At 52.7% G+C, this 26,825-nt stretch overlaps 1 protein-coding gene across 1 annotated transcript in view; it reads left to right on the top strand.

The window, feature by feature from the left end:
- SAE1 (SUMO1 activating enzyme subunit 1) overlaps positions 1–25,890 on the top strand; it is a 35,851-nt gene extending 9,961 nt beyond the window's left edge. The window contains exons 2-9 of the mRNA XM_038766846.1: positions 1,221–1,332; positions 4,415–4,588; positions 6,958–7,100; positions 8,963–9,062; positions 14,703–14,808; positions 21,556–21,700; positions 22,982–23,051; positions 24,927–25,890. Coding sequence (XP_038622774.1) covers positions 1,221–1,332; positions 4,415–4,588; positions 6,958–7,100; positions 8,963–9,062; positions 14,703–14,808; positions 21,556–21,700; positions 22,982–23,051; positions 24,927–25,019 — 943 coding nt within the window. The 3' untranslated portion in view covers positions 25,020–25,890. The remainder of the gene's footprint in view (positions 1–1,220; positions 1,333–4,414; positions 4,589–6,957; positions 7,101–8,962; positions 9,063–14,702; positions 14,809–21,555; positions 21,701–22,981; positions 23,052–24,926) is intronic.
- Positions 25,891–26,825: the final 935 nt, after the last annotated feature.

Raw genomic sequence — 26,825 nt, 5'->3', positions numbered from 1 at the left:
TGGAAGGCCTCCATAGTGAGAAAAGGGCACCACCTTAGACATCTGTGCTCCCCAACCCCTGTTGCGCTGCAATACGTAGGTCATCTACTCTTTTATCCCCCATCTGCAAATCATTTAAGTGGCTATCTCCCCTCCTGGAGGACAGGAATCTTGTCTGAGCAGTACCAGGTTGCGTGACACAGTGCATATATCAGGAGGTATGCATCCAGCACAGTTGGTTGTAAGCTCCTTGAGCATAGGGATTGTATCTGCTAACTGCACTCTCCTTTCCCAAGTGCCTAGTTTACTGTTTTGCATTCAGTTAGCGCTCGATAAATGTTATTGATCGATTGATTCAAAACTCAGCCAACACGGTCATAAGGGACTAACGTTCTCACTGTACCTCAGTCTCATCTGTCTTGCCACTACCCTCTCATCCATGACCTGCCTCTGGCCTGGAACGCCCTCCCTCCTCATATCCGATAGACAATGACTCTCCCCACCTTCAAAGCCTTATAGAAGGCACATCTCCTCCAAGAGGCCTTCCTTGATTAGAGCCTCTTTTCCTCTTTCCCACTCCCTTCTGCGTCGCCCTGTCTTGCTCCCTTCATTCATTGTCACCCCTGCCCCACAGTACATATGTCCATATGTGAAATTTATTTATATTAATGTCTGTCTCCTCCTCTAAACGCATTGGTGCTCATTGTGGGAAGGGAATGTTTCTGTTATATTGTTCTATTGTACTCTCCCAAGTGCTTAGTACAGTGCTCAGCACACAGTAGGCTCTTGGTAAATACAGTTGACTGGCTGGTGGGTGATTGAGTTTCTGGCCAGGTCCATGGAGGCTCCCCTCTGCCTTCCAGCCAACCATTGGTGCAGGGGCAAAGCTCCATCCTTTTCGCCACCAACTCCTGCGAGGTTTGCCCAAAGCGGTGTGAGGCCGGCTTGCCGAGAGAATGGCTTGCTCACCCCTGACTGTGAATTTAATCATCTGTCTGTTACTAATCTGCCACACAAATAAGGCTCTTCTAAAGGATAAAAACCTCTTGGGCATTCATTCTTGCCTTCCATCAGACTGGTCAGTTCCCTACCGCGGTTCTTCATGTGACTCTTGGGCTCAGGGCAGGGAAGCACTGGTCTGTTCTGTGGTGGCTGGAATCCCTGGCTATACCAGCTTGTCGGTTAATGCTTCTGATGCACAGTTGCTTGCTTAGTCCTGACTGATGATGGCTTCATTGTAGGTTGCGGGCCTCCCGGGTGCTCCTTGTTGGCATGAAAGGACTTGGGGCCGAAGTGGCCAAGAATCTCATCTTGGCAGGTGTTAAAGGGCTGACCATGTTGGATCATCAGCAGGTGAGCACCATTCAGGGGAGTTTTGCGGGGGTGGGTGGGGAGGTGCTCTAGCCTCAGTCCTCAATGGAGAGACACACTTCTCTGAGGTGAGCTGGCATCATCCTTGGCATCCCCTAACTTTCATTCATTCATTTATTCAGTCGTATTTATTGAGCGCTTACTGTGTGCAGAGCACTGTACTAAGCGCTTGGCAAGTACAAGTCGGCAATATATAGAGACGGTCCCTGCCCAGCAGCTGGCTCACAGTCTAGAAGGAGGAGACAGACAACAAAACAAAACATCTTGGCTCCACTTTTGTCCTCGGGCCCCAGGGGGTGTTTATTAATCAATTCCTGTCCCTCCCTGTGCCCTGGTGTATTCAGAAGTTTTCTTACCGCTCTTTTATTCTGTGCTTACATTCGGGTGTGACTCTGCAACAGGCGTAATGTCCAGCTGTGAATCCACAGTTGAGTCTCTGATGGTGACCTGCGGAGAGAAAGTTGTATCTTTGGACTGGACCCCAGCCTGGTCTTTGGTTTGCTTTTTCTGTTGAAGGCTTAGTGGAAAGAGCATGGGCTGACTCCCAAGAGTCAGAGGTCGTGGGTTCTAATCCCGGCTCCGCCACTTATCAGCTGTGTGACTTTGGGTAAGTCACTTAACTTCTCTGTACCTCAATTACCTCATCTGTAAAATGGGGATCAAGACTGTGAGCCCCACGTGGGACAAGCTGATTACTTCGTATCTCCCCCAGCACTTAGAAGAGTGCTTGGCACATAGTAAGCGCTTAAAAAATACCATCAGCAGCATTTATTCACCCATTTTTGTGCTTAGTGACAAAGAGGAAGGTGGCTGGTCAGATTTAGCGGCGTCTCCACCAAAATCAGCCACCAGAAGTTTCTTGAGCCATGTGTCTTTCATTTAAAATGTTTCTTTGAACTTCAAGTAGTGACTTGATTGGATTTTCCAAGGCTTTGAGCTGGAAATTCTCAGGCATGAGGAAGGGAGGAGTCGGGAGATAGAGAAGGGGAAAATGGGAAGAAGGTGGGACATGGTTCCTGGCTGTCCAGCAGCTCTCCCCAACCTACATATCCACTTGTACTTCCCAAGTGCTTAGTACAGTGCTCTGCACACAGTAAGCGCTCAATAAATACGATTGATTGATTGATTGTAAAGGTTGTGAAAGGCAGAGTGGGGCTTCCTGCACAAGCTGTTCTGGAGCTGGGGAGACACTGGTCTGGACAAGGGGTGGTGGTGGCTGTGGCAGCAGTGACATCACCAGGGGTTTCCGTCCCTGCCTACTGTTTCCCCCCAGTTTTGTGCTGCCTCCCGCTCTGTCACGTCTGACCAGACAGAGAGCCCTGGGCCACCAGGCCACCTGCCTTTATCTCAGAGAGGAGGAGTTGCGTCTGCAGCCTCCCCAGGGCCTCTGACCTTCCCCTGCGCGTTCCCTTTCTCCTACTCGTTCCCTTTCTCCCACTCGTTCCCTTTCTCCCACTCGAGGGAGATAGGGAAACGAGCCTGCAAAGAAACTCAGTGGTCAGTGAGCCTGGGGCTCTCTAGCTGGGATTCAGTGTGGGAGTGGGAAGGTGGGAAGCTGTTTGCTGCTCCTTTAGTACTGCAGGCAAAATAGAGGGGACCCTCTAGGGGTTCCACTCTACTTCCTGGGGGTTTAATCGGGATCAATCAATCAATCGTATTTATTGAGTGCTTACTGTGTGCGCAGAGTACTGCGCTTGGTAAGTACAAGTTGGCAACATATAGAGATTGTCCCTACCCAACAGTGGGCTCCTTCAGGGAAGGTTTGTGGAAAGCTCCTAGTTATTTCTGTGAATTGTTACTGGAGCATTTCTCCCGACAGCTGCCTATCCTAGTTGATGATGATGATGATAATGGTATTTGTTAGGCGCTTACAAAGTGCCAAGCACTGTACTACGCCTTGGGGTAGGTACAAGATCATCAGTTCAGACACATTCCCCGCCCGACACGGGACTCAGAATCCAAGGGGGGGGACGGAGACCAGGTAGCAAGTCTCCTGTCTGCAGTTGAGAAGACTGGAGAAGTGAAGGGACCTTCCCAAGACTGCACAGCGGGCCAGTGACAGGGTCGGGATTGGAACTCAGATCCTCGGACTCCTGCTGTTTCCGCCAGGCCATGCTGCTTTGGTTACTTCTCCGGGGCTCCAGGCATCGGTTTGGACACACGAGGGAGCTAGTGGCCTGTTAATCCGGGCTGAATGAAGGGACCGGGAAGCAAATTTCAAAACTGAATCATGCGCATTTCCACCTTAAAAGCGCACTATTTCACTATTAAGGTCATACCTACTGCACGAGTCCTTCCTTCATTAAGCCCTATTTTCCACGGCTCGCTCTCATCATCATCATCATCATCAATCGTATTTATTGAGCGCTTACTGTGTGCAGAGCACTGTACTAAGCGCTTGGGAAGTACAAATTGGCAACATGCAGAGACAGTCACTACCCAACAGTGGGCTCACAGTCTAAAAGGGGGAGACAGAGAACAAAACCAAACATACTAACAAAATAAAATAAATAGAATAGATATGGACAGGCAAAATAAATAGAGTAATAAATGTGTACAAACATATATACAGATATACAGGTGCTGTGGGGAAGGGAAGGAGGTATGATGAGGGGGATGGTGAGGGGGACGAGGGGGAGAGGAAGGAAGGGGCTCAGTCTGGGAAGGCCTCCTGGAGGAGGTGAGCTCTCAGTAGGGCCTTGAGCTCTCCCTCCTGCGCCATCTATGCACCTGGATCTCTGACCTTTGGCCATTTGATATTCACCCCAACCCCACAGCACTTACGTACATATCTTCAAGTTACATATTATAAATTACATATTCATATTAATGACTGCCTCCCCCTCTAGACTGTAACTCATTATGGGCAGGGACTGTGTCTGCTAATTCTGTTGTAGTCTCCCAAGCACTTTGAATAGGGCTGTGCACATAGTAAGCACTCCGTAAATATGATTGATTGATTGCCGCCCGGAGCTGGACTTCAGTCGTTCGCAGCTGTGCCGCAAAAAACGCAGATCTGCACCAGCTTCTGATCACGATTTATCTCCTCCGGTTTCCCTCGCAGGTGACACCGGAAGACACTGGAGCACAATTCTTGATTCCCACCGGGTCCTCTGGTCGCAACCGGGCGGAAGCCTCTCTGGAACGAGCTCAGAACCTCAACCCCATGGTGGATGTGAAGGTGGACACCGATCTCCTTGAAAATAAGCCCGAAACCTTCTTCACCCAGTTCGACGCGGTACGTAGCCCAGCGAGTCGAGCGTCCACTTGCCGCTGGCCAGCAGAAGCGGTGCAGGGTTGGGGGCCCTACTCCAGGGTTCGGGCTATTGAGGGCCCCATAGAAGCCCTCAGGTCTGACTCATTGAAAAGCTGCTCCGGATCACGTGGAGTTTGGATTTTTCCAACTAAGCTGAACTCCCCAACCTCTTCTATCGGAGCCGGTGTGAATCCGGCCCGGGAAGAGTGTGCCGTCTTTGAATGTTTCGTCATCGACAAATGTTGACTGTCTGTTCGGAGGGGAGTAGGTGTCGGCTTGAAAATCTAAGTGATTTCTCCTGCTACCCTTTCGGGCTTTGCTCAGCTTTGGCCAGCGGAGCGAATCCGGGGCCTGCGCACTCCCGGAATCAGCCCGTCCTGAAACCACACCGCTCCTCTAAGGAATCCCGGAGACCTTTTGGGATCGGTTCCCTCTCCTCTCTCCGTCCCCTCCACTGACGTGCACCTGTGCACGGGTATATCATTAATATGTACATATATTCACAAGTGCTGAGAGGCGGGAAGAGAAGCTTCTAAGGGAAGAGAAGCTGTATGCTTTCACATGGAGGAAGTGGGCACCAAATTAGCTCAACGGTCTTGGCCCATTCTAATAAAATCCCATCAGTTCCCAAGAATGAAAGCATGCGGGAATTGCTAGGCGGCCCGTGGACCAACGAACGGGGTGAGAAGCCCGTTGTGGACCTGACGTGACCTTCTCCCATGCGCTCCTCAGCCCGCCTCCTCATTCCCAACCTGCATGTCTGTCCCATGCAGAATCGTTGGGGGATTCTCTCTTGAGTTGTTTCCAGGAGTCCCGCACCTGCCGCAGTATTATGTACAGTGTGCAGATGTGTGTGGCAGCTGGCTTGGTTTCTGGCCTTAGGCTTGTGGTATCCGTTTCCCGCCAGGCTGTAGCCCAGATAACTCCTCTCTTCTCCTCACCTCATCTATCCATCCGGTTTTTGTTTTCCGTAGTTGCTAGTCTTTCCCTTCGGCTTCGTGACTCCTGAATTGGCCCTCCTGAATGATGGCCGTCTTCTGCTCTGCCAAATCAGGAATCTTTTATTTGGGCTGCAGGACTCTCGAGAGTGGGCTCAGGTCAGGGGAAAAAGTCAAGAGGAGGAAATAAATTGGAATACGCCTGCGTTCCCCTCCCAGATCTCATGGAAGCATGTGGCGGAAGGAAGTTCAACTTTTTTTTTTTCCACAACCTCTTAATGTTTCCCTGCGTAACAGTGTCTGGGAATTAAAAAGGTGTCTAAGAATTTAAAACTCAGACGTGCCTGACACCTCAATTTTGAGTAATCCAGCCCAGGAGCCCCTGGGGAAGAGTATTGATAAGTGCACCGAATGAATCGCTGCCGTGCATTGTCTGAGACTGAATGGGAGGTCACTTGGTCTATAACCTTTTCTGTTGTCCTTTAACGCAGATAAAGTTTCACACCAGAATGTATGGAAAATAATCACATCAAGACTTGTTTACCTTGACTGAAATTTTCACCATCAGAAGGTGAAAATGCAGGTTTTGGAATGTTCAACTCCTGACCCTCCTGATCAGGAAAATAATGTTGGGCGCTGGCGTGGTTTATGTCTGAGAGTTCTCCAGGTTTCTGGGAAAGGGAGGTAGCGGCAGGGGGACACAAACCTTGGAAATAATGGCTAAGCTGTGGACAGACTTTTTCCTTGGCTCCAAGCAGAAGCTCTCCACAACGGACTTCACTCACCCCGTTGGTTGGTCCACGGGCTGCCTAGCAATTCCCGTATGCTTTCATTCTTGGGAACTGATGGGATTTTATTAGAATGGGCCAGGAGCGTTGAGCAAATTTGGTGCCCACTTCCTCCATGTGAAAGCATACAGCTTCTCTTCCCTTAGGAGCTTCTCTTCCCGCCCCTCAGCACTTGTGAATATATGTACATATTTACGATTATAATTTTATTTATTTTTATTAACGTTGTGTATATACATCTATAATTCTGTGTATTTATGATGATGCTACTGATGCCTGTTCACTTGTTTTGATGTCTCTTCTCCCTTCTAGACTGTAAGCCCATTGTGGGCAGGGATTGTCTCTGTTGCTGAATTGTGCCTCCCAAGCGCTTAGCATAGTGCTCTGCACACAGTAAGCGCTCAATAAATACAACTGAATGAATGAAATGACCCTTAGCAAGTTATTTCTCTGTGTCTCAGTTCCCTCATCTGTAAAATGGGGGTGAAGACCTTGACCCTATGCGGGACAGGGACTGTGCCCGACCCGATTATCTTCTGTCTACCCGAGTGCCTGGCACTTAACAAATATCACAACTATTATTATTGTTTCTCTCCCTCTCTCTCTGCCTCTCTGGTTTTCATAGGTCTGTCTGACGTGCTGCTCCAGGGATGTCCTGATTAAGATTGACCAGATCTGCCACAAAAATAGCATCAAGTTCTTTGCCGGAGATGTGTTTGGCTACCACGGTTACATGTTCGCCAATCTTGGAGAGCACGAATTTGTGGAGTGAGTGTTCTTTGGGGCGGGGGGCCCCCAGAGCCTGCAGCCTGGGCGGCAGGAGTGGCTGCGGGTTAATTCGGAAGTCCCCGGCTGCAGCGATTGAGGGTCCAGTATAGCGCAGCTGCCAGCTCGGCTGGGTGGATGTTGAGCGCCCAAGCCCAGGCTGCTGTGAAGCAGGGTTCCAGGTTGCCCTCCCAAGCTTTCGGGAGAATTTGCACCAGACGATGGCTGGCTAGATAGGTGACAGTCATTCATTCAATCGTATGTATTGAGCGCTTACTGTGTGCAGAGCACTGTACTAAGCGCTTGGTACCGTTTAATACCAGTCAGCACAGCTGAGCAAGATGGCACAACATGCATACGAACGTACGCCGGTTGGGATTCAAGGCTGCCCCTTTCTCCTTCCGATTAAAGGGGCCCCAGTCTCTGCCCCACCCCTGCTTTTGGGAATGCCTCCGAGTACGACTCAATGGGATCCTCCGGGCCCGAGACAACCTATGCAGCATGGGTTCGAGAACCCCGCTCTGACCATTCATTCATTCATTCAGTCGTATTTATATACATTCACCTGTATATATGTATATATGTTTGTACACATTTATTACTCTATTTATTTATTTTATTGGTACATATCTATTCTATTTATTTTATTTTGTTAGTATGTTTGGTTTTGTTCTCTGTCTCCCCCTTTTAGACTGTGAGCCCACTGTTGAGTAGGGACTGTCTCTATATGTTGCCAGTTTGTACTTCCCAAGCGCTTAGTACAGTGCTCTGCACATAGTAAGCGCTCAGTAAATACGATTGATGATGATGATGATTGAGCACTTACTGTGTGCAGAGCGCTTTACCAAGCACTTGAAGAAAGTACAGTACAACAATAAGCAGTGACATTCCCTGCCCACAATGAACTTACACTCTAGAGCTTACAGCATACAGATGTGTTGTGGGCACCAGCTGTCTTGGTTTCTGGAGAAGCAACGTGGCTTAGTGGACATAGCACGGGCCTGGGCGTCAGAAGGACCTGGGTTCCAATTCCAGCTCTGCCACCCGTCTGCTGTGTGGCCTTAGGCAGGTCACTTCACTGCTCTGGGCCTTAGTTACCTCACTGTACAATGAGGATAAGAGTGTCCATGTGGGACAGAGACTGTCCAAGCTGATTAACCTGTATCTACCCCAGTGCTTAGAACAGTGCTTGGCACATAGTAAGGGCTTAAAAAGTACCATAATTGTTGTTTATGATTATAAAGGAGAGAGGCGGGGTTCTTGGGTTGGGAACCTGGAATGAGGGGAAAAAAGCAAGTTTGTATCTGAGAATAGAAGCTTCCTGAGGGCAAAGTTCATTTTATCAATTAGGGTTACTGTTGGTGCCTAGCAAGGCGACATCCACCCTTCAGGGGAGACTGATTATTTGAGAAGCAGTGTGGCGCAACAGAAAGAGCCCGGGCTTTGGAGTCATGGGTTCAAATCCCAGCTCCACCACCTGCCAGCTGTGTGACTTTGGGCAAGTCACTTCACTTCTCTGGGCCCCAGTTCCCTCATCTGTAAAATGGGGATTAAGACTGTGAGCCCCCCGCAGGACAACCTGATCACCTTGTAATCTTCCCAGCGCCTAGAACAGTGCTTTGCACCTAGTAAGTACTTAATAAATGCCATTATTATTATTATTATTTGGATTTTATGGTGATCATGGGATCTTCTGGGTAAGCCTGGGAAGGGCGTTAGTTTGAAAGGCTGTGGCTCTTCTCGAATTTTTCCCTCCCCATGGAAAGCCCACCTTGCTTGGAAATATCTGAGAAGCCCAATTCCAACAGGGCTGCAGGTAGGTAGTCGGGTGGCAGTAACGCCTCTCTGTTCGTGGCTCTTTTCAGGGAGAAAACCAAAGTCACCAAAGCTGGCCAAGGTGTGGAAGATGGACCGGACACCAAAAAGGCCAAGATCGATTCGACTGAGACAACAATGGTAAAAAGGGTACGTGTTGTAGCCTGGAAGGTGCAAACCAAGTCTTTCCACAGTCGACACCTAAAAATAGCTGACTGGGCGTGTAGTATGCCACATCTAAAACGTTCTGTCTTTCTGAGCAGAGGTGCTAGGCGGCGGCGGTGGCGGCTGCTCCTGCCACTATCGTGTTTATCGTGTTTATCGTTGTATTGAGTGCTAAGAGTCGAAGGGAATGTACCAGGTGGAGCAGGGCTCAAGCCCTTGTGCTGGACCCCACCGGCTTAGCCCATTGGAACTTAAAGGGGTGGGGGGTCTACTCCATTCTTTCTTTCTTTCTTTTTTTTATTTCCCTTTTTACATATCATCTCCTTTGGGGAAAAACCGCAAAGGAAGTTTGATGAAGAAAAACTTGAATGGCACATACCGTCTCCTCCAAGAAGCCGTTGAGGGGTACTCGGGTCACCTTTGAGGAGACGTGAGGGGAAATCCCCCGCTGTTCTCGGCGGCTAGAGAGATTGCAGACTCTGGGACTCAGATCTAAAAGAGGGGTGGGCTTTAAACATCCAAGGAGGTTGTCGTTTTCAGAGGGGACGGACTGGGAACAGGCAGGAGCAAGATAACAAAGGTTCTGAGAGCCGGGGCTGGGCCCAGGACGGAGCTGGGAATAGCATCCTGGGATGGGGGAAGGTGCCTGGAAAACTCTTAAGTGATGCGGAGCAGGAAGAATGATAGGCGACCACATCTAAAGTCACAGGAAATTTCTGGAGAAGGGCCCTGAGCATCATTGCCAAAGCCAAAGGGCCAGATTTGTTCACCGTATCTTGTTGGGGTTGGGACAGTCAGAAGTTGTGGTAGGAAATCAGCCTTCAAGGAAATTGCCTTGCCAAAGTGTATTTTACCTTTTATTCAAATTGTCTTAATTATCAAGCTAACTTGTTTGCAATGGGGCCAGAGCTTGGTCTCTCTCCTCCTCCTCCTTCCCTTCCCCCCAACCCCCCTCAGCAGCCAGGCCACATTTGAATGGCTGGGAGAGTTTTTTTGGAGGGGAATTAGTAACCAACATGAGAGTAGAAAAGCTGTATTGTTGGTGCTGTCAGTTTATAAATCACACCCCCCCCCTTGTAAGCGTGACACTTGGCCTTGGTGTGAAGGGTTTTATGCCTTGGGGGCATTCGGGGATTGTCGGGTCTTTCACATTGAAATACTTGGAGCTCCCAGCTTTGTGTGAGCAGCTCCCAGTTGGAAGTTGAAAGTCGGAGTAGATTCTGGTAGTGCTGCAGAGGAAGGTGGGTTGGCTGGTGGGCTGGTTGGCCGCGGAGAACTGATCTGGAAATCCCCTTCTGGGGTCTGCTCTACCGTACCTCACTATGAGCGGAACGCAGGCGCCTCCCCCCACCCCCGCCCTGGGCAGACCCGTCAGTGAGCGACCTTTGCCCCCTCTCTGACCCATTCTCCCAGCCTGCCCGCTAAGGACTGTTTCAGGAAGCTTCTTCCTCCGTAGGGCAGGACTTTAAGGTATCAAAATATTCTGCAGCTGACGTTGTTAGTCAGCTGCTTGGCTTGGACGGCTCCCCACCCCGGGAAGTCCGATCCTCGTTGGCTAGGGTTAGGATGCATTCAGCGCGTTCCTGTTACTGACGACCAGCATTCCAAAGCCTGGTCTCCCCGCATCTCCGCTCCCACCCTCCCGCCCCTGACTGGAGGAGGAGGACGACTGCCGCCTTGCCCGTTGCTGGCTGCCGCTTGCTTTTACGAGCCCCTGCCCCTCTACCAGATCGGCATCGGAGGCGCCAGCTTATGGAGCTGCCGGCAGAGCCGTTTGATCAGCGGCCCTTTAATGGAGACCAGCCACTTCCTGCCTTCCTTGATGTTGCTTAGGGCACAGAAATGAGAAATACAGACTGTGGCTGTAAGCCCAGCGGGAAAGCGGGGCAGGGAGTGCTCTTCCAGGGCTTTGAGGCTTCTGATTTGGCTGCCCTGGCCAGCGGCCCGTTCCATCAGAACAAGGCTTTCCGCTGAGACTTGCTCTGGACATGGTAAAGGGGGACCTTAGTTGCGCTTCTAGCTGCTCTCATTCAAGCCCGTGGTCATCTCCCTCCATCTCGGGCCTGGAGCAAACGGGAAGGCTGCCTGACCTCTGCTTCCGAGCTCCCGATGGGGGAAAAATTGCAACTTTTTATCCTGGGCCCTCAGACAGACACCCCGGGGTTGCTTAGGGAAGCAGCATGGCTCAGTGGAAAGAGCGCAGGCTTTGGAGTCAGAGGTCATGGGTTCGAATTCCGACTGCCACATGTCTGCTGTGTGGCCTTGGGCAAGTCACTTAACTTCTCTGAGCCTCAGTTACCTCATCTGTAAAATGGGGATAAAGACTGTGAGCCCCACATGAGACAACTTGATCACCTTGTATCCCCCCCCCCAGCGCTTAGAACAGTGCTGTGCACATAGTAAGCGCTTAACAAATGCCGTCATTATTATTTCCAGCAAATTGGTACTTTCTACTTCATGCAGATGAGGATTTGGTGTGGGTCGAAGAGGGTGAACTCTTTGAGCCGGGTAGAGCAGCGAAAGGTGCCTCACCGCTGAGTCTAGCCCACTTTTATCCCTAGGGCCTGCAGAAATGTCTCTATTCCCCAATAAAACCTGACGTGCAGTGTTCAACTTTCATTTGATCGCCTGAATACCTTGAGTGTCTATCACCCTTTACCTGGCTTCCCCAGAGCCAACTTCCTGGGACTTTCCCTCTTTTTTTTTTTCAAGGTATGTGTTAAGTGCCTACTCTGTGCCAGGCACTGTACTAAACACTTGGGTAAATACAAGCTCATCAGGTTGGACACAGTCCCTGTCCCACATGGAGCTCACAGTCTTAGTCCCTCTTTTACAGATGAGGTCACCGAGTGAAGTGACTTGCCCACGGTCACACAGCAGGGTGGCAGAGCCAGGAGTAGAACCCAGGTCCTTCTAACTCCCAGGCCCGTTCTCTATCCACTAGGCTACGTCCCTCCACCTTCTCTTCGCGCCCCCACCTCCCAACACACATATATGACATGCATCTTGACCAAGCAGAAACCTCGAAGCCAAAGGGGTTTCTTAACTTGGCAACTTTCCTGTGCTCCCAACCTGCTTTGTCCCAGTTGGCAGCCGCAACTGCAAGTCGGACCCAGGTTCAGCTCCTGACCTCAGTCATTAATCTTCCCTAGCCAGGAGGGCCTGACCCTTGGCTAGCAGCCTCTGGGAAGCCTTCACTCGCTCCAGTGCCAGTAAGACGGCTGGCTGTAATTCCCTCCGGGGGCCCCCTCTTCCTGGTTTTCCCAGAATTCCCCCATCCACCCCAGCACTGCCCTCCTTGTCTCGTCCAACTGTTTGAGTTTCCTCTTGATTCACCAGACTCTATCTTACGGTCCATTTCAGTGTGATTCTCATTCCTTAGTCCCTGTCACCAGCCCAGAATGAAGAGGATCAGAATCGAGGGACACGTGTTAGGAAAAATAACAATTTCAAGCTCTGTAGTGGGATCATCCCAAGCAAGTTCCAGACAACTGCTGATACCTTTTTATCAAAGAAGCAGCGTGGCTCAGTGGAAAGAGCCCGGGCTTTGGAGTCAGAGGTCATGGGTTCAAATCCCAACTCCGCCGGTTGTCAGCTGTGTGACTTTGGGCAAGTCACTTCACTGGGCCTCAGTTTCCTCATCTGGAAAATGGGGATTAAGACTGTAAGCCCTCCGTGGGACAACCTGATCACCTTGTAACCTCCCCAGCGCTTAGAACAGTGCTTTGCACGTAGTAAGTGCTTAATAAATGCCATTATTATTATTATTTTATTCTAAGAATTAGTTGTGAAACCATTGGGTGGGAAAGAGTAGCCACTGGGAAAGTTCTCTCAAGTAGCTGCTCTCCTGTGTGGTTTGGGGTTCGGTCCCCCGTCCCTGACCCTCGGCGTCTTTGGCAAATGACTATCCAGGAAGCCTGGCAGAGGGCCATCCTCTCTCCAGGCTGGCTGTGTGCCCCGAACAGCCCACTGCCAGCCCGGCCTGTTCCTTGGCTTCCACTTCACGATCCATCAGACAGAGAACGAGACGGCTTTCCTGCCCTGGGCAGGTGGTCCTGTGAGGTCAGGCAGCCTCGGCTCCGCTTTGGGACACGTCCCACCCGTTTCTGTGTTTGCCAAGAGTTGACACCAGCGAAGATTGCAAGGAGGAGGAGGCGGAAACCATCGCTGTTTAATGTCGTTCATGGCAGTTTGAGAGTTCATTTACTTAATCCATCTTGCTGCTGCCTGAGCAGACCTGCAGGTGCATCTCGACGCATGTACCGGTCCTCAGAACCGCCGAGGGGGTAGGATGGGGTCCTTTGAACTGTCCAGCATGGCTGAACCTTGTATATATGTTATATATACGTATATATGTTTGTACATATTTGTTACTCTATTTATTTTACTTGTACATATCTACTCTATTTTATTTTGTTAGTATGTTTGGTTTTGTTCTCTGTCTCCCCCTTTTAGACTGTGAGCCCACTGTTGGGTAGGGACTGTCTCTATATGTTGCCAACTTGTACTTCCCAAGCGCTTAGTACAGTGCTCTGCACACAGTAAGCGCTCAATAAATACGATTGATGATGATGATGATTGACTGCACCGGATCACAGGAAGACTTGCTTAAGGACACCCAGCAGGCAGTGTTCAGCTGGGATTAGAACCCGGGTCCTCTGACTCCTAGGCTTGGGTTATTTCCATCAAGCCACACTGCTTCTCACTGATTTACCTCTAGTGTAGCTGCCCAGTAAATACCATTGATTGAGTCAGTTAATAAAAACTGAAGTCCATTTTAAGCACAGCCTTCAAACATTCCCGTGAAGTATGGGATCGGCATTATCGCCGTTTCCAGGGTGAAAAGACTGAGACCCAAAAAAGAAATTTGTCCACAGACACTCAAGTCCTGGTGGCACAATCAGATAATAGTAACAACAATAAATAACAATAATTGTATTTGTTAAGCACTCGTGCAAGGCACTCTTCTAATTGCTGGGATAGACACAAGTTAATCCGGTTGGACATAGTCCCTGTTCCACATGGGGCTACCAGTCTTACTGCCCATTTTACAGATGAGGTTACTGCTGAGGCACAGAGAAATAAAGTGACACGTCCAAGGTCGCACAGCAGACAAGTGGTAGAGCCGAGATTAGAACCCGGGTCCTTCTGACTACCAGGCGTGGGCTCTATCTACTAGCCCGTGATGCTTCTCCAAGATGTGAGGCCAAGCCACCCTCTCAACCTGAAACGAATCCCAGGAACGGTGGCTCCTGGAGGGCAGGGACTGTGTCTTTTACTTCTTTATCCCATGCCTGGGTGCCTAGTACTGTGTCCTGGGCCTCTAGACTGTAAGCGTGCTATGGGCAGGGAAATCTATCTGTTTATTGTCGTATTGTACTCTCCCAAGCACTTAATACAGGGCTCTGCACACAGTAAGCGTCCAGTAAATACGATTGACCGACTGACTGACCGTCTGAGCCCTGATGCTCAGTTTTTAGTGCTCGGGGCCGGTGAGGAGAAAGAACCAGATGGGGGGATGATTATCATTGGGGTGAATTTTAAAGGATTGTGCCTTTGTTGGATGTGAAGCCAGCCCAGAGATTTGGCGCATTCTTTATAACTCTTTAAATTCTTGTTCCACAGAAAGTGGTCTTCTGCCCGTTAAAGGAGGCTCTGGAGGTGGATTGGAGCAGTGACAAGGCAAAAAGCCTGCTGAAGAGGACCGCTTCCGATTATTTTCTGCTTCAAGGTAGGGCCGAGGATCAAGCTCCTGTCACGGAAGTGAGCTTGGGGAGCGTGCCGTGCTGCTGGCGCTCACTCCCTGCCGGAGTCAGAATTCCCGCCGGCTCTCACGGCGCCTGGTCTGGCTGGCCTAGAGTCAGCCGTGCCGGCAGGTGTGGCACTCAGGAGAGTGAGTGCGGCAATGCTACCCTCGGCTTCCAGCGCCCATCTCCGACAGTGGCCTCCGATAGGAGTCAACGGGCAAGGCTGAGAGAACCCTGCCCCAGTGGCTGCGGTTAGGTTGAGGGTTGAGCCCAGCTTATCTGGACATTGTCTTGTTTGCTGAAGAAACAAGTCAGGGCCCCAAATGTGAAGAGGGCGGCTGAGCATTGCCCTGGGTGGGGGTTGGTGGGGGGGAGGGGGGAGAGGGGGTGTCCCTTGAACAACGGGGTACGCTGCATTTTAGCCACTGGATCTGAAGAGTGGGGATTTTCAGGCCACAATCCACAGAGAGCCCTGGCAGGAGGGATTAGCATCGAAGAAGTAAGGGCCACAGAAAATGAAACCAGGATTGCACCCTGACTTCTCCCAGAGACCTATCTCCGTGACCCATTTCTACTTTGCCTTTGCTTCATCACTCTCCTCCAACCCCAGACCGTGACCTTGAGCCCCACCGTGCCCATGGCGATTGTACCATTGCCTTGCTGAAAGGGGCATCTTATTTTGCTCAGTGGTATTTTTTCCTTCTCGCCCCTGAGCCGGAAATGCGGCTCACACTCCCCGTTTGGCTGCTGTCCATCTGAGGGGAGACGAGGCTTTGTCGAAATGCCAACCCCCCGGGTCTCCCAGGATCACTCGGTGACATGGGGCCGGTGCTTCAGAATGGCTGGGATCTTTCTGGCCTTTGGACTGACCTAGCTCTAGGCATTCTCGTGGCCTCTGTTAGTTGAACAGGACCCAGATTGACTTTGAGCAGGGCAGGTTGTTCCTGAAACAGGAGGAAAATGGGGTGGCCACTCCAGCTAGCCCCGGCAAAACCGAGTTCTGTTGCTGGTTGGGGGAGGAGGGAGTATTCCAACCCTCCAAAAGCAAGAGAGAGATCAAAGAGGATCCTGAAAACGGCTCTTTGTGGGCAGGGAGCACATCTCTTTTGTAATGTACTTTCCCAAGTGCTTAATACAGTGCTCTGCCATCAAATACCTTTGATTGATTGACTGAAAGAAGTTTTTGACTTGGCTATAAGGAGGTCATTTGGTGACCTTGGAGAGAGCAGTCTTCAGTGGCATGCAGCTAAACTTGAGAAAAGAATTGGTGATGGGGCAATGAAGGCAGTGGAGGTGTATGGCCCTTTCTAGGAATGGGAACTGCAAAATAAGGCCATAGCTAGAGGAGATAGATTATGGGCTCTGCCACTTGTCTGGGCAAGTCACTTAATTTCTCTGTGCCTAAATTACCTCATCTATAAAATGGGGAGTAAGACTGCAAGCCCAGTGTGGAACAGGGACTGAGTCGAACCTGGTTATCGTGTACCTACCCCAGCACTTAATACAGTGCCTGGCACATAGTAAGCGCTTAACAAATACCATTAAATGGGGAGGGGGTGCTTTTTTAAAGTTGGGTTGCGTGTGTGAAGGCAGAGGGGAAGGAATTGTAGCAGAGTGAGAAGTGGAAGATGATGACTGTTGGGGAGGGGAGTAGGAACAAGTGATTTTTAGAAAGTTGACAGGGAATAAGGGCAGAAGCAGAGGGAGAGAAGATGGAGCTATAGAAGAGGTGTCAAGGGGGAGGGGGTCTCCCCTTCAGAGGCAGCGGGGCAGCGGGAGAGAGTCGAGGGAGCTGGAGTGGTTTTGAGTGGGTGATGGGGGAGGTTTAGGGAGGCGAGTAACAATGACATTCAAGTGATTGGGTCAGCCTGAGCTCGGGGGACTCCGGAGGTGACGGGAGGAGAGCCCTGCAGAGGTCACCCCGGAGAGGATTAGGGGTGCTTGAAAGGCTCCCGGACCGTTCCGAGAACCAGCGTTTGCGGTAGGGAAGGAATGGTGAAAAAGATCTCGAGAGATGGGCTCTTCTGATTACCCGTCGGGAGTTCAGCATCTCGTGCCACGGCTGTCCCAAGAGGAGCAGGGGTGTGCGTTGGCCTGCCTGCTTGGGGTTGTGAAATTTTCCAGTTTACACTTCGGGCTTCAGGCTAGACAGGGAGAAGCTGAACGCTTCCGGCTGCATTTTTCCATTATCTCTAGATTGTGCCCGGCCATCTGTGTCCAAAGGCTCTCGAGCCTTCTCTTCTTCTCTTCTCCCGTGGCACGTTGCAAAACAGCGAGCGTGTGCTGGTTTCCTGTGGCAGAAAGCTGACTTTGATTTGTTCTTTTTGAGGTTACCGTAAGTTTATCATAACAGGAGTGCTAAAAATACCAGGTCTAGTATGGAACCCGCGTTCTCTTAGCAGAGTGAACAATAACACCAGGCCTACTCCCAGCACAGGGACCCTTCAGCCTTTTCCCGGGAAGGACCGGTGTCCCGTTGGCCTGGGTGCAGGGTGGGGGCAACGACTAGATGTGTGGGAACTCCCAGAAGACTGGGGCTCAGACTCAGCCGCCTCGTTCTCGACCATCCTCGGTAGTTTCCCAAATAGATCCCATCTTGCAGGCTGGACAGAGGAACACATCCCCCTTCAGACCTCTAGCCCACCGCTCTCACTGCCCAGGCCGGCGTGGTCTCATGGACGAGACTGATGGCCAAGCACATCAGAAGCCCAATGGGCATGTGGCCTTGCCGGTTCAGCCTGGCCAGGGTCTGGTCCAATCAGGCATATTTATTGGGCAATTATCGGGTGCAGGGCATTGGATTAAGCGCTTGGGAGAGTACAGTATAACAATGAACATACATGTTCCTTCCCACAATGAGCTTACAGTCTAGGGGCCGCTTAAAGTCTAGGGATACCTAGATCTAGACAAAACAGGGCCGAGGTCGATGGGGGACTTTCCAAGCACTTAGTACAGTGCTCTGCACACAGTAAGCGCTCAATAAATCCGATTGAATGGATGAATGAATGAATGACAGAACCTAACGCCAGGCTTTCCTCGCGGCCTGCTGGGAGTTGAAATCCCAGTAATTCCCAGGGGGCCAGATGAGTATCCGGACTCCCTATCCAAGTGGGAGGGCCCCTCAGCTCAGATCAGGGAGTGGGAGAGAGGAGAAGAGGGTGGACAGGGCCATCCCATCCCCCACGAGGCCAACCTCAGCGCTCGGCCGGGCCAGGCAGCGGGAATCGGGAACCGGGATCTCCAACTTTCCGGCACAGTGGCCGGAGAAGCCGACGCCCGGGAAAGTCGAGCTACTGTGGAGAATCGAGCCACTGAACTTCCTTTTTTTTCTTCTTCTTCTTCTTTTTTTTTTTTTTCCACACAACCTGGCGAGGATGTAGTGACGTAGAAGTGAGAATGTTTTGCTGTCCGGTGCCTGGTGGTGACGGCCATCCAATCGGGGAAACGGCTTCAGATAATGGGGTCGCTGAGCAGTTGTTGATCTGAAGCCATCGTGACCACGAATGTTTAAAAATACCTCGTTCAAAGCAGCGGCTTCTGTGCCGCTGCCTTATCAGAAAGCTGTGGCAGTGTGGGATTGGCTGGTGGAGAAGCCAGGCTGCCCCCAGAGACCGCAGTCATTCAGAAAGGAAGAAGTCACAACCAAATAGAGAGGGGAAAAGAGCAAAGATGGCAGACCACGATAATGAGCAGGGACGGGTGCTCCTTGTGTCAACAAGATCGTTGTGGGTGTGTGACACCTGCCAGCCAAGGGGAACACCCCGTCTGGAGCACCACGGGGGTCAAGTCTGCCACGGCACTCTGGAGTGCGGTCCAGTTGGCCGGAGGCGGGCCGCTGACCATCGGGCGCTGGTCTGCCATGGTAGAAACAGTTGGCAGGGGCAACCCGAGGGCCAGATTGCACATCATCCACCCTCACTGGATACTGGGGTTCCCCCAGGGGTTTTCTCGGGACAGGCAGGAGATGGGAGAACAGGGTCCCTGACCCGGGCCTGGGAGCGGATGGCACTGATGGGCATTGTAAAGAGAAAGTTTGCCTTAAAGCTGCCATCAAGGTCACTCCTTCAGCCGGCCGCCTGTCCCTTTCCCCGGGCACTGGTGCAATCACTGTTTTTCAAATTGTGGGAAAGTTGACATGAGCCCCGCTCACTCGAAGACGGGCCCTCGTCATGCTGCCTGAGGGCTGTTTGCTAAACCAGCCAAATCAGCGCCTGCCCCTTCCACTGGCTCTGGTCACCCCCACGAGAGCAGAAGGAAATTCTCCCTCCCCGGGGCCCCTTCCCAAGGGTCACTCGAGCCCGAGAGCCTGGTCTTGCATGTCTCCGGTTCCACCTCCCAGTACCTTCCCCCGCGTGGCCGGCCCATGGCTTTGGCCCGTGACCGAGCCACAGGCCCGACAGGAAACGCTTCTGAAGATGTCGGCTGGTGGCATTCCCAGTTCGGCCCCCAGCGGGGCTGAGATAGTGCCTCTACCTCCTGGAAGCAGCAGGCTACCTGACTTCAATCAGTCAAATTCTAGTCTGTCTTAACTGATGGACAGTAGTGGCTCTAGGTAGAAAGGAGTCGAAATTGGGCGTGGGGCTAACTGTTCCTGATTAGTGGGCTCTGTAGGAGGTGACCACCGAGGTGGAAACTCTTGGGAAGAGAGGGCTCCCAACCAGTCAGCCTGCTGCCCACAGGCCTGATATCTCAGTGGCTTTGCCGGCCACCGTTTGCAGGGAGGGACTGCCCCCCGAGGAGAGGGCTGCGGGAACCTCAGGAGCCCTGTGCCACCTTCTCCCGGCCTGCCCCTCTTGCCCTGGAGCCCCGGGCACCGATTCTTTCTTGGAAAGGTTGGCGTGTTCTCCGATGAGCCTTGGTCAGTTGGCGGCTGGCAGAGCAGCTTTTCACAATTGAAAACGGTCTGTTTTAACTGAGCCGCTTTATCTGTAAACGGTCGGGGAGGAGCTCTTGCCAGACGCACCCGACTCGGTGGTGACCGTGTGTGTGTGTGTGTGCGTGCGTGCATGTGTGTGCATTCGCGTGAGGGGGAAGGAAATGGAACAAAAGTTAATAAACAAGAACACACCAGCGTCCCTGACTGGGGTAGGGGGTGCTGACGGTCTGTAAAATGGATGTGTTTTCCCCTCCGCAGACCTTGTGCCCGCTGTGAAGGGCTGACTTTGTGAAGGGTGAAAAATGCAGCTCCTGTTTGCCTTCCTGAGTGAAAGGGGGCCCAGCTGGCTCCTTTCCCAGAGGCCCCAAGACTCCTTCAGATGTGGTCACTGAGGTATCTGGACGGTTCCAGCCCGCCTGCCCGGCTATTATCGGCTGGGCAGACGGCCCCAGCGGCGGGCAGGAGGCCCAGATAAACATCGACCTCAGTGGCTGCGGCCGGGTCCTATCTTCCTTCCCATCTCGGGTGGGATGTCTGTGAAGATCGACAGCTGGCCGACCTGTCCAGCCCCATCTCCCGCGGCATGCAGCTTATTTAGCCAGAGCCTGTGACCAGCCCGTTCCCAGAGCGGGAGAGCCGAGCCGGTGGGCCGTGGGAGGGGATGCTGGCTTCCGACGGGAGCTCCAAAGTGGGAGGTGGGGGTTCTCGGGGGACCGCTGGTCTGGCGAGTTGGTTCTGCTCGAGAACCAGGCACTGGGACGAAGAGAGCAGCGGGCCTCGACTGTTCCCTGCTTTGCCTGTGCACAGCTGCGGGGAAGGAGGCTTGTTTTGTGCCCCGGGGCTACTGTAGGTGAGGACAGGGGAGAGGGAGCAGCAGCAACTTCCATGTTGCTCTGTTCAAGGAGCCAGGGAGGCCAGGGCTGAAGTCACCAAGTCAGGTGGTGGGCCAGGAGCCATCACCGGGGCCTCCACTTTGACTCTCCAGCTCCTCTGATTTCACCAAGAACTATTAAAGAATAAAGTTTTCACCAGGTACCGCTACCTGAAAGACCTTCCTAGACCCAGATGGTTCCTTGAGATCTGAGATCATGACTACCAATGCTATTCTGTTCTCCCAAGTGCTAACGACTGTGCTTAGCACACAGAAAGCGCTTAGGGAATACTGTTGATTGATTCCCCTCTCTCTACTCCCCTGTTTCCTCCCAATCCAGTCTCTGCTCCTCTGCCTTCATGGTTCTGTTTCTATCCTCTCGTCCTCCTCCCTCACTTAATCCTTCTCCTCTTCCTCTTCTAATTTTATCTTCCCTTCTCCCTGTCTTGGCCTTCTCTTCTTCACTTCTCCCTGTCTCCTTCTGTCCATGTGTCTCTTCCTTTTATTCCGCTTTTTGTGCCTTACCTTCATGAGGTCAGGGAACAAGTCCCAAAGTTCTAAGCCACTTTTCCCAAATGCTTAGTACAGTGCCTAGCACTTAATGGATGCCCCTTAAATACCGGTGGCCTCTGTCCCTCTTTCCAAATTCTTGGGTGGCCTGGAAATAAAGGAGTGCCTGATTCCAACCCTGGCATGGGTATCGAAGAGTGTTGCTGGCTAATTGTCCCTTGAGCCGGGACCTGCGGAGGGGAGGGTGTGGGGTGCCGAGAAGTCCCCTTGGGGAAGGTGGGCTGTAAAGACCCCATTAGTGTTGGGGTGGTTTTTTTACACTCTTGATTTGTCGTGCACTTTTTGACTTTTTCCAATAATCATTCATCCATTCAATCGTATTTATTGAGCGCTTACTGTGTGCAGAGCACTGTACTAAGCGCGATAATAATTAGTAGTAGAAGTACCTTATGGTCTTTTCTCTTCCATTGCCAGTGCTCCTGAAATTCCGTACGGATAAGGGGAGAGACCCCCAGTCGGACACCTCCGGGGAGGATTCGGAGCTGTTGCTCCAGATCCGGAACGATTTGCTCGAGTCCCTCGGAGTCAGCCCGGATGTGCTCCCTGATGACTTTCCCAGGTCAGTGTCAGGGTGACCGGTGCAGGGAAGAGGGGGTGGAGATTGCCCGGGAGAGAGAGTGTTGGGGGGTGGGAGGGGGGAGCGCTGTCTGCAGAGCCGCGGGAGTTCTGGTGAGGCTGCCTTTGCCTCCAGAGGGTCATCATCGGAGCTGGGTTGAGGGGCAGAGGGGCAAGGCAGGTTCCATGCAGGGGTTTGCCTCAGTGGTTCATTTGCCTGAGGAGGTTTTCAGGTTCAGAGGTCCAGGAAGTACCTGTGTTGCCAGGGGCTGGGTGAACTGACTCTGCCCATCTGAGGCTTTGGATCACGTGGCAACTGAAACCATTATCTGTGGTGGGTGGCCCTGACCTTTCCTGGGGTGACCTGAGGGGCTTGGTCACTGGGCACTTTCTCCAAACCCCCACCTCCTCACTAAAGCGATTATCATCTTTCTAGGCTGTCGCCAGCACCACTTGTTCACTCTTTTTCCCCCTGAGAGGCATTCAGCTGCTTCCCGATGATTTCCTGTCCCTCAGTGGGTCAGCCGTGCCGACCGGCCAAGGCCCCGGGGCCACCCCCTTCGCCAGTTGCCCTTCCTCCCTTTCCCATTAGTAGTGCCGGGCAACCAGGCCGGGCTGGGCCTGGTTGCCTGGGGACTAGTGTGTTCATGGCTCCTCAGAGCCAGGGAGTGGATGGCCCCCAGCCCCTGCTCTGGTTAGGAAGAGCTATATGGGCAGCAGGCTGGTGGGCTGCTCCATTTGGGGAGATCCTTTTCGGCCTGAGGTTCCCCCACACACACACACACCGCAGGGAGGGGTGGGAGATCACCTCCTTGAGTGCCGGGTCACTCGAGCCAGTCCGCAGAGCGGTTCTCATGTGGGCAGAAAGCACAGTTTCTCGCCTCCGGGTATTGGTTTCAGTGGAGAAATGTCACCCCCACGCACCCCCGGCCCGCCTGCATGTTGACACAGGCCTGCACCCCGCATTTGTTCGGGTGGCGCATTCAGAATCCACCGCGCAACTGCGCAGGGGGGGAATCACGGGAATGTGACCGGGGCCTTTTCCCCGCAGAGAGCCCCCGGACCAGCTGATACTTACGGGGCCCTATTTTTAGGGAGGCCATATATAGGGTTTCCTCCCCCCCGACCCCACAGATTGGCCCGTGGGTGGAGGAATCCTCAGGGAGAAATCTCAGGGAGTACAGGTGAGTCTCGTGCTGCCACCCTCGCCAGGGCTCACTGACATTTCCATTCCTGACGCTGCTCCCATCGTCTCTCCCTTCTTCCCCCACCCCCCACATTTCAGCTGCTGCCTCTCTGAAATGGCTCCAGTGTGCGCCGTTGTTGGCGGAGTGTTGGGTCAGGAAGTCGTCAAGGTAATTTCTTGTTGTCCAGATCTGTGTTCTTGCCCCTACCGCCTCCCGGGAGAGTCAGTCTGTGGAGAAATCAATCTGGCCACAGTGGGCCGAGAGACCGATAGCTGGTCTCCCTTACAAATGGAGAGAGAGGAAGAGGGAGAGAAAGAGAAGATGAATTTAATTTGAACCACAACATGGGCGATTTGGATTCATCCGACTGAGCCATCCTGCCAGTAGCTGCTTAATTTTTGGGCTCCCCCTTTTTGATCTACCCCTTTCTTCCGTGCACTCTCTAATCATCTGGCTTGAGCCGTGAAGAGTGGTTCCCCTGTATGGCACAGGTCCCAGTGCCCCTGAGAGCAAGGGAACTCACCTCCTTTCGGCCCTCACCAGAGGAGTCGGGGTGTGCGACCGCTTTCTTTTACCCCTTGACCCTTGTTCCCCCAGCAGGCACGATGACCCCTGGAGTCCCCATGGTGTGACCCTCCAGAGGGCAGGGCAAGGGCGGGAGCCTCCCAGCTGCCCCGTCTGAGGCTGGCAGCACCCCAGGTTCTCCACTCGACCCAGTACCCCCTGCTCCCCAGGAAGGGGGTGGGTGCCAAGGCTTATTCTCATTTTCCACCAGATCTCGGGACTCCCCCTTTGGCGCCAATACCACTCCCAGGGAGCCTACTCAGTCAGTCCTGTCCCTGCCCTTGTCATATATCTACCCTCCCACCCTCCACCAACCCGCCCCAGCCCCATGGCTGTCTCACCTTGGCGTTCTCAGGCCTCCACCTTGGTTTGCCTGGAGGCCTTAGGTTTACAGTGGCCAGGGTGATTAAGGACTGGCCAGACCTCAGCCCTTCTGAACCAGCTGCCACCCTTCCCTCCTCCCCTCCCCTCCTCTCCTCCTCCTCAACTTTCTGCCCCTGCACCCCCACCGTCCCCCTCCTCCCAGCTCGGGACAGCTGTTGGCAGACTCTTGTGTCTGTTTACCCTGGAGAGCCAGAGCAGTCCACATTCTTGGTCTGGGGTGTATGGGGAGCTCCCAGTAGGCTGTTAAGAGGAGCGAGTGGTGTATGGTGGGGCTGGGCACGGTGGAGGGGTAGCGAAGCAGACTGCCTCGTGTCTCAGAGAATGATACAAACAATTATTCCAGTAAATCTCGCCTGCTAGCAAAAAGACCCCCAGCTCTGCCTCTACCAACAGCTTTAGACAGTCCCTTGAGAAGCCAATCTGAGGTCGCTGGGAAGCCAGTGACCCAGCCAGTTTCTCAGGCTACTGCTAACAGGCCCAGGGGCCACCTGTGGGGATCCAGCCCACCAGAGGAAGACCAAAGAGAGGCTGCAGGCAGGGTGCCGGGGTAGTGCGCCACTATCAGGGAATGTCTAGGGGTCAGGGGGAATCCCAGTTTGGGCCCAGGACGTGGCACAGGCAGGCTGGGAATCGCCTCTGGGATGTGTGCGGGAGGGGTTGCTGGCTGGGGGCAGGGCGCCTGCAGCTCTCCGGAGCCCAGTACTTCCTAAAGGCGATTACCGGATCCCTTCTGTGACCGGTGCCTGCTGAATTTATGTCGGGGTCTGGTCCTCCTCCTCCCTCCAGGCCACTCTAATCCTCCCGGGGCCAGCCCAGTGTTCTTCTGGGCCATCATCGAAATGCCTTCTGCGGCTGGCCTTGGCTGCTCTCCTAACCGGCCCTGGCTCCATGGAGCAGGGAGAGCCCTCGGCTTGGCCCTAGGGACTTCTAGGGTCTAGCACCACTTGGACCTTGTGACAAGCAGCTGATGGGTCCACTCGGGCTGCCCCGATCTGCCTTTGGGACCCTAGGGAGTGTGGGGGAGGGTCTCGGCTCAGCTCCATTTTGTTCTTTTAAACCCCAACACCGAATGTGTCCTTCCAACTCCCTCCACAGGCCCTGTCTCAGAGGGACCCACCGCACACCAACTTCTTCTTTTTCGACGGCATCCGGGGCAGCGGAGTCGTCGAATGCCTGGGTCCAAAGTGACCCCAGGGCCGGGAGCGCTACAGCGGGGAGACTCAGGGGTCAGATTCCCCTCCCTCTCCTAGGATTCGGGAGAAGAGGAAGATGTGTCAGTGGAGACCTGCTTCCCAGTCTCATCCTGTCGTCCTCCCCAAACACCTACCCACACACACATATATTCTCTCTCTCTCCCTCTCTCTTTCTCTCTCCGTCTCTCTCTCTCCCCCCTTCCCCCCCGCCTTCTCTCTCTCTCTCACCCACTCCCACCACTGCACCTTGCAGGCCTTCCAGAATGTGGGTCCAGAGGCCTTGAGGGTTTTAGCCTGGGCACAGTTTCTGACTGTTTTGTTGTTATCAAGCCCCCAAACCCTTCCCAACTCCCCCAAAGTGCAGCTCACCACAAAGAATCCATCGAGTTCCCCTGCCTCATCTGTTGCCTGCTTCGTCCCCACTATGGTGAAGGACAGGAGTGCCCCTGCCAGGTAGTGGATGAGGGGCCGGAAGAAGCACTGTGGAAGGAAAATTGCCTTTTCGAGCAGCAGTTGGTTTTAGAATCCGGACCGTTGGCACGGGGTACCGTCAGGAGAGTCCAGATTACCTAGGATTTCCTGCCTTGGGCCTGGGGAGCCAGCGCTCAGGTCGTCTTGTCCAGACAGGAGGAACCCGGAGACTGAGGCTGCGACCCAGTTATCTGGAGCCTCATGAAGAGCCTGGTGGAGGAGGACGACGCTCCTGCTGTGGGCCCTGCAGCCCAGGCACTGTTACTGGCATGGTTGTCTACGGAGTTGTTGTGCCCGCTGGCCTCTCGTGTCCGAGAATGGCAGCTGTCAGGTTCCTGTTTGTTCTCCATGAACCTGGGTCCCTTAAGGAATAAAAGTGAAGTTGTTTTTTCTGACCCGTCTGTTTCCTTCCCTGCCGATACCAAATGATCAAGCCAGCCCTGAGATACACTGGAGGTTACAGACATTGACATGACCTCTTTGGGATCCAGATGAAATCCAAATGATCCTCGGTCTTCCCCATTGCCGCAGGGCCGGCTGGTTTAGCAGATCTGGCTACTTCAATAATAATAGTTATGGTCTTTGTTAAGCGCTTACTATGTGCCGAGCACTGTTCTAAGCACTGGGGTAGATACAAGGTAATCAGGTGAGCCCACGTGGGGCTCACAGTCTTAATCCCCATTTTACAGATGAGGGAACAGGTACAGAGAAGTTAAGTGGCTTGCTCACACAGGAGACAAGTGGCGGAGCGGAATTAGAACCTACATCCTCGACTCCCAAGCCCGTGCTCTTTCCACTGACCCACGCAGCTTCTCAAGTAGTTCAATCTCTACTGTATCAACAAGAGGCTCAGTTTAGAGATCAACAAAAGGAAGCACATCAGTGAATCGGTGCAGAGAGCTGCTTTATGCCCATGGGACAGTTTACTTGAGCTGGAGTCAGAGGACCTGGGTCCCGTCTCTGCCAGTTTTCTGCTATGTGATCTTGGGCAAGTCCACTTCTCTGTGCCTCGGTTCCCTCATCTGCAAAATGGGGCTTCAATGCCTCTTCTTCCTGCTTAACACTGTGAGCCCCATGAGGGACCTGGTTATCCTGTGTCTACCTCAGCGCTTAGTAGAGTGCTTGGCACATAGTGAGCGCTTAACGAATGCCACGATTATTAGAAGACAATTGCAAGCCAGACCTCAAGGAGCTCACAGTTGTCTTCACATTATGGGCAATGATTGTGTTCAGTTGGCTTCCAAGAATGGTGTTGAAAGTTACAGTTTCAAGAGGGGTCTGGAGCAGGTCACGGTGGGTTGTCCAAAGTTCACTAGAGGGGAAAGTTGGG

This window comes from Tachyglossus aculeatus, chromosome 26, assembly GCF_015852505.1.
Source record: "Tachyglossus aculeatus isolate mTacAcu1 chromosome 26, mTacAcu1.pri, whole genome shotgun sequence".
NCBI classification, from domain to species: Eukaryota; Metazoa; Chordata; class Mammalia; order Monotremata; family Tachyglossidae; genus Tachyglossus; species Tachyglossus aculeatus.
Note: the sequence above shows the minus strand (reverse complement) of the source record. Positions and strands in the feature narration are given on the sequence as shown.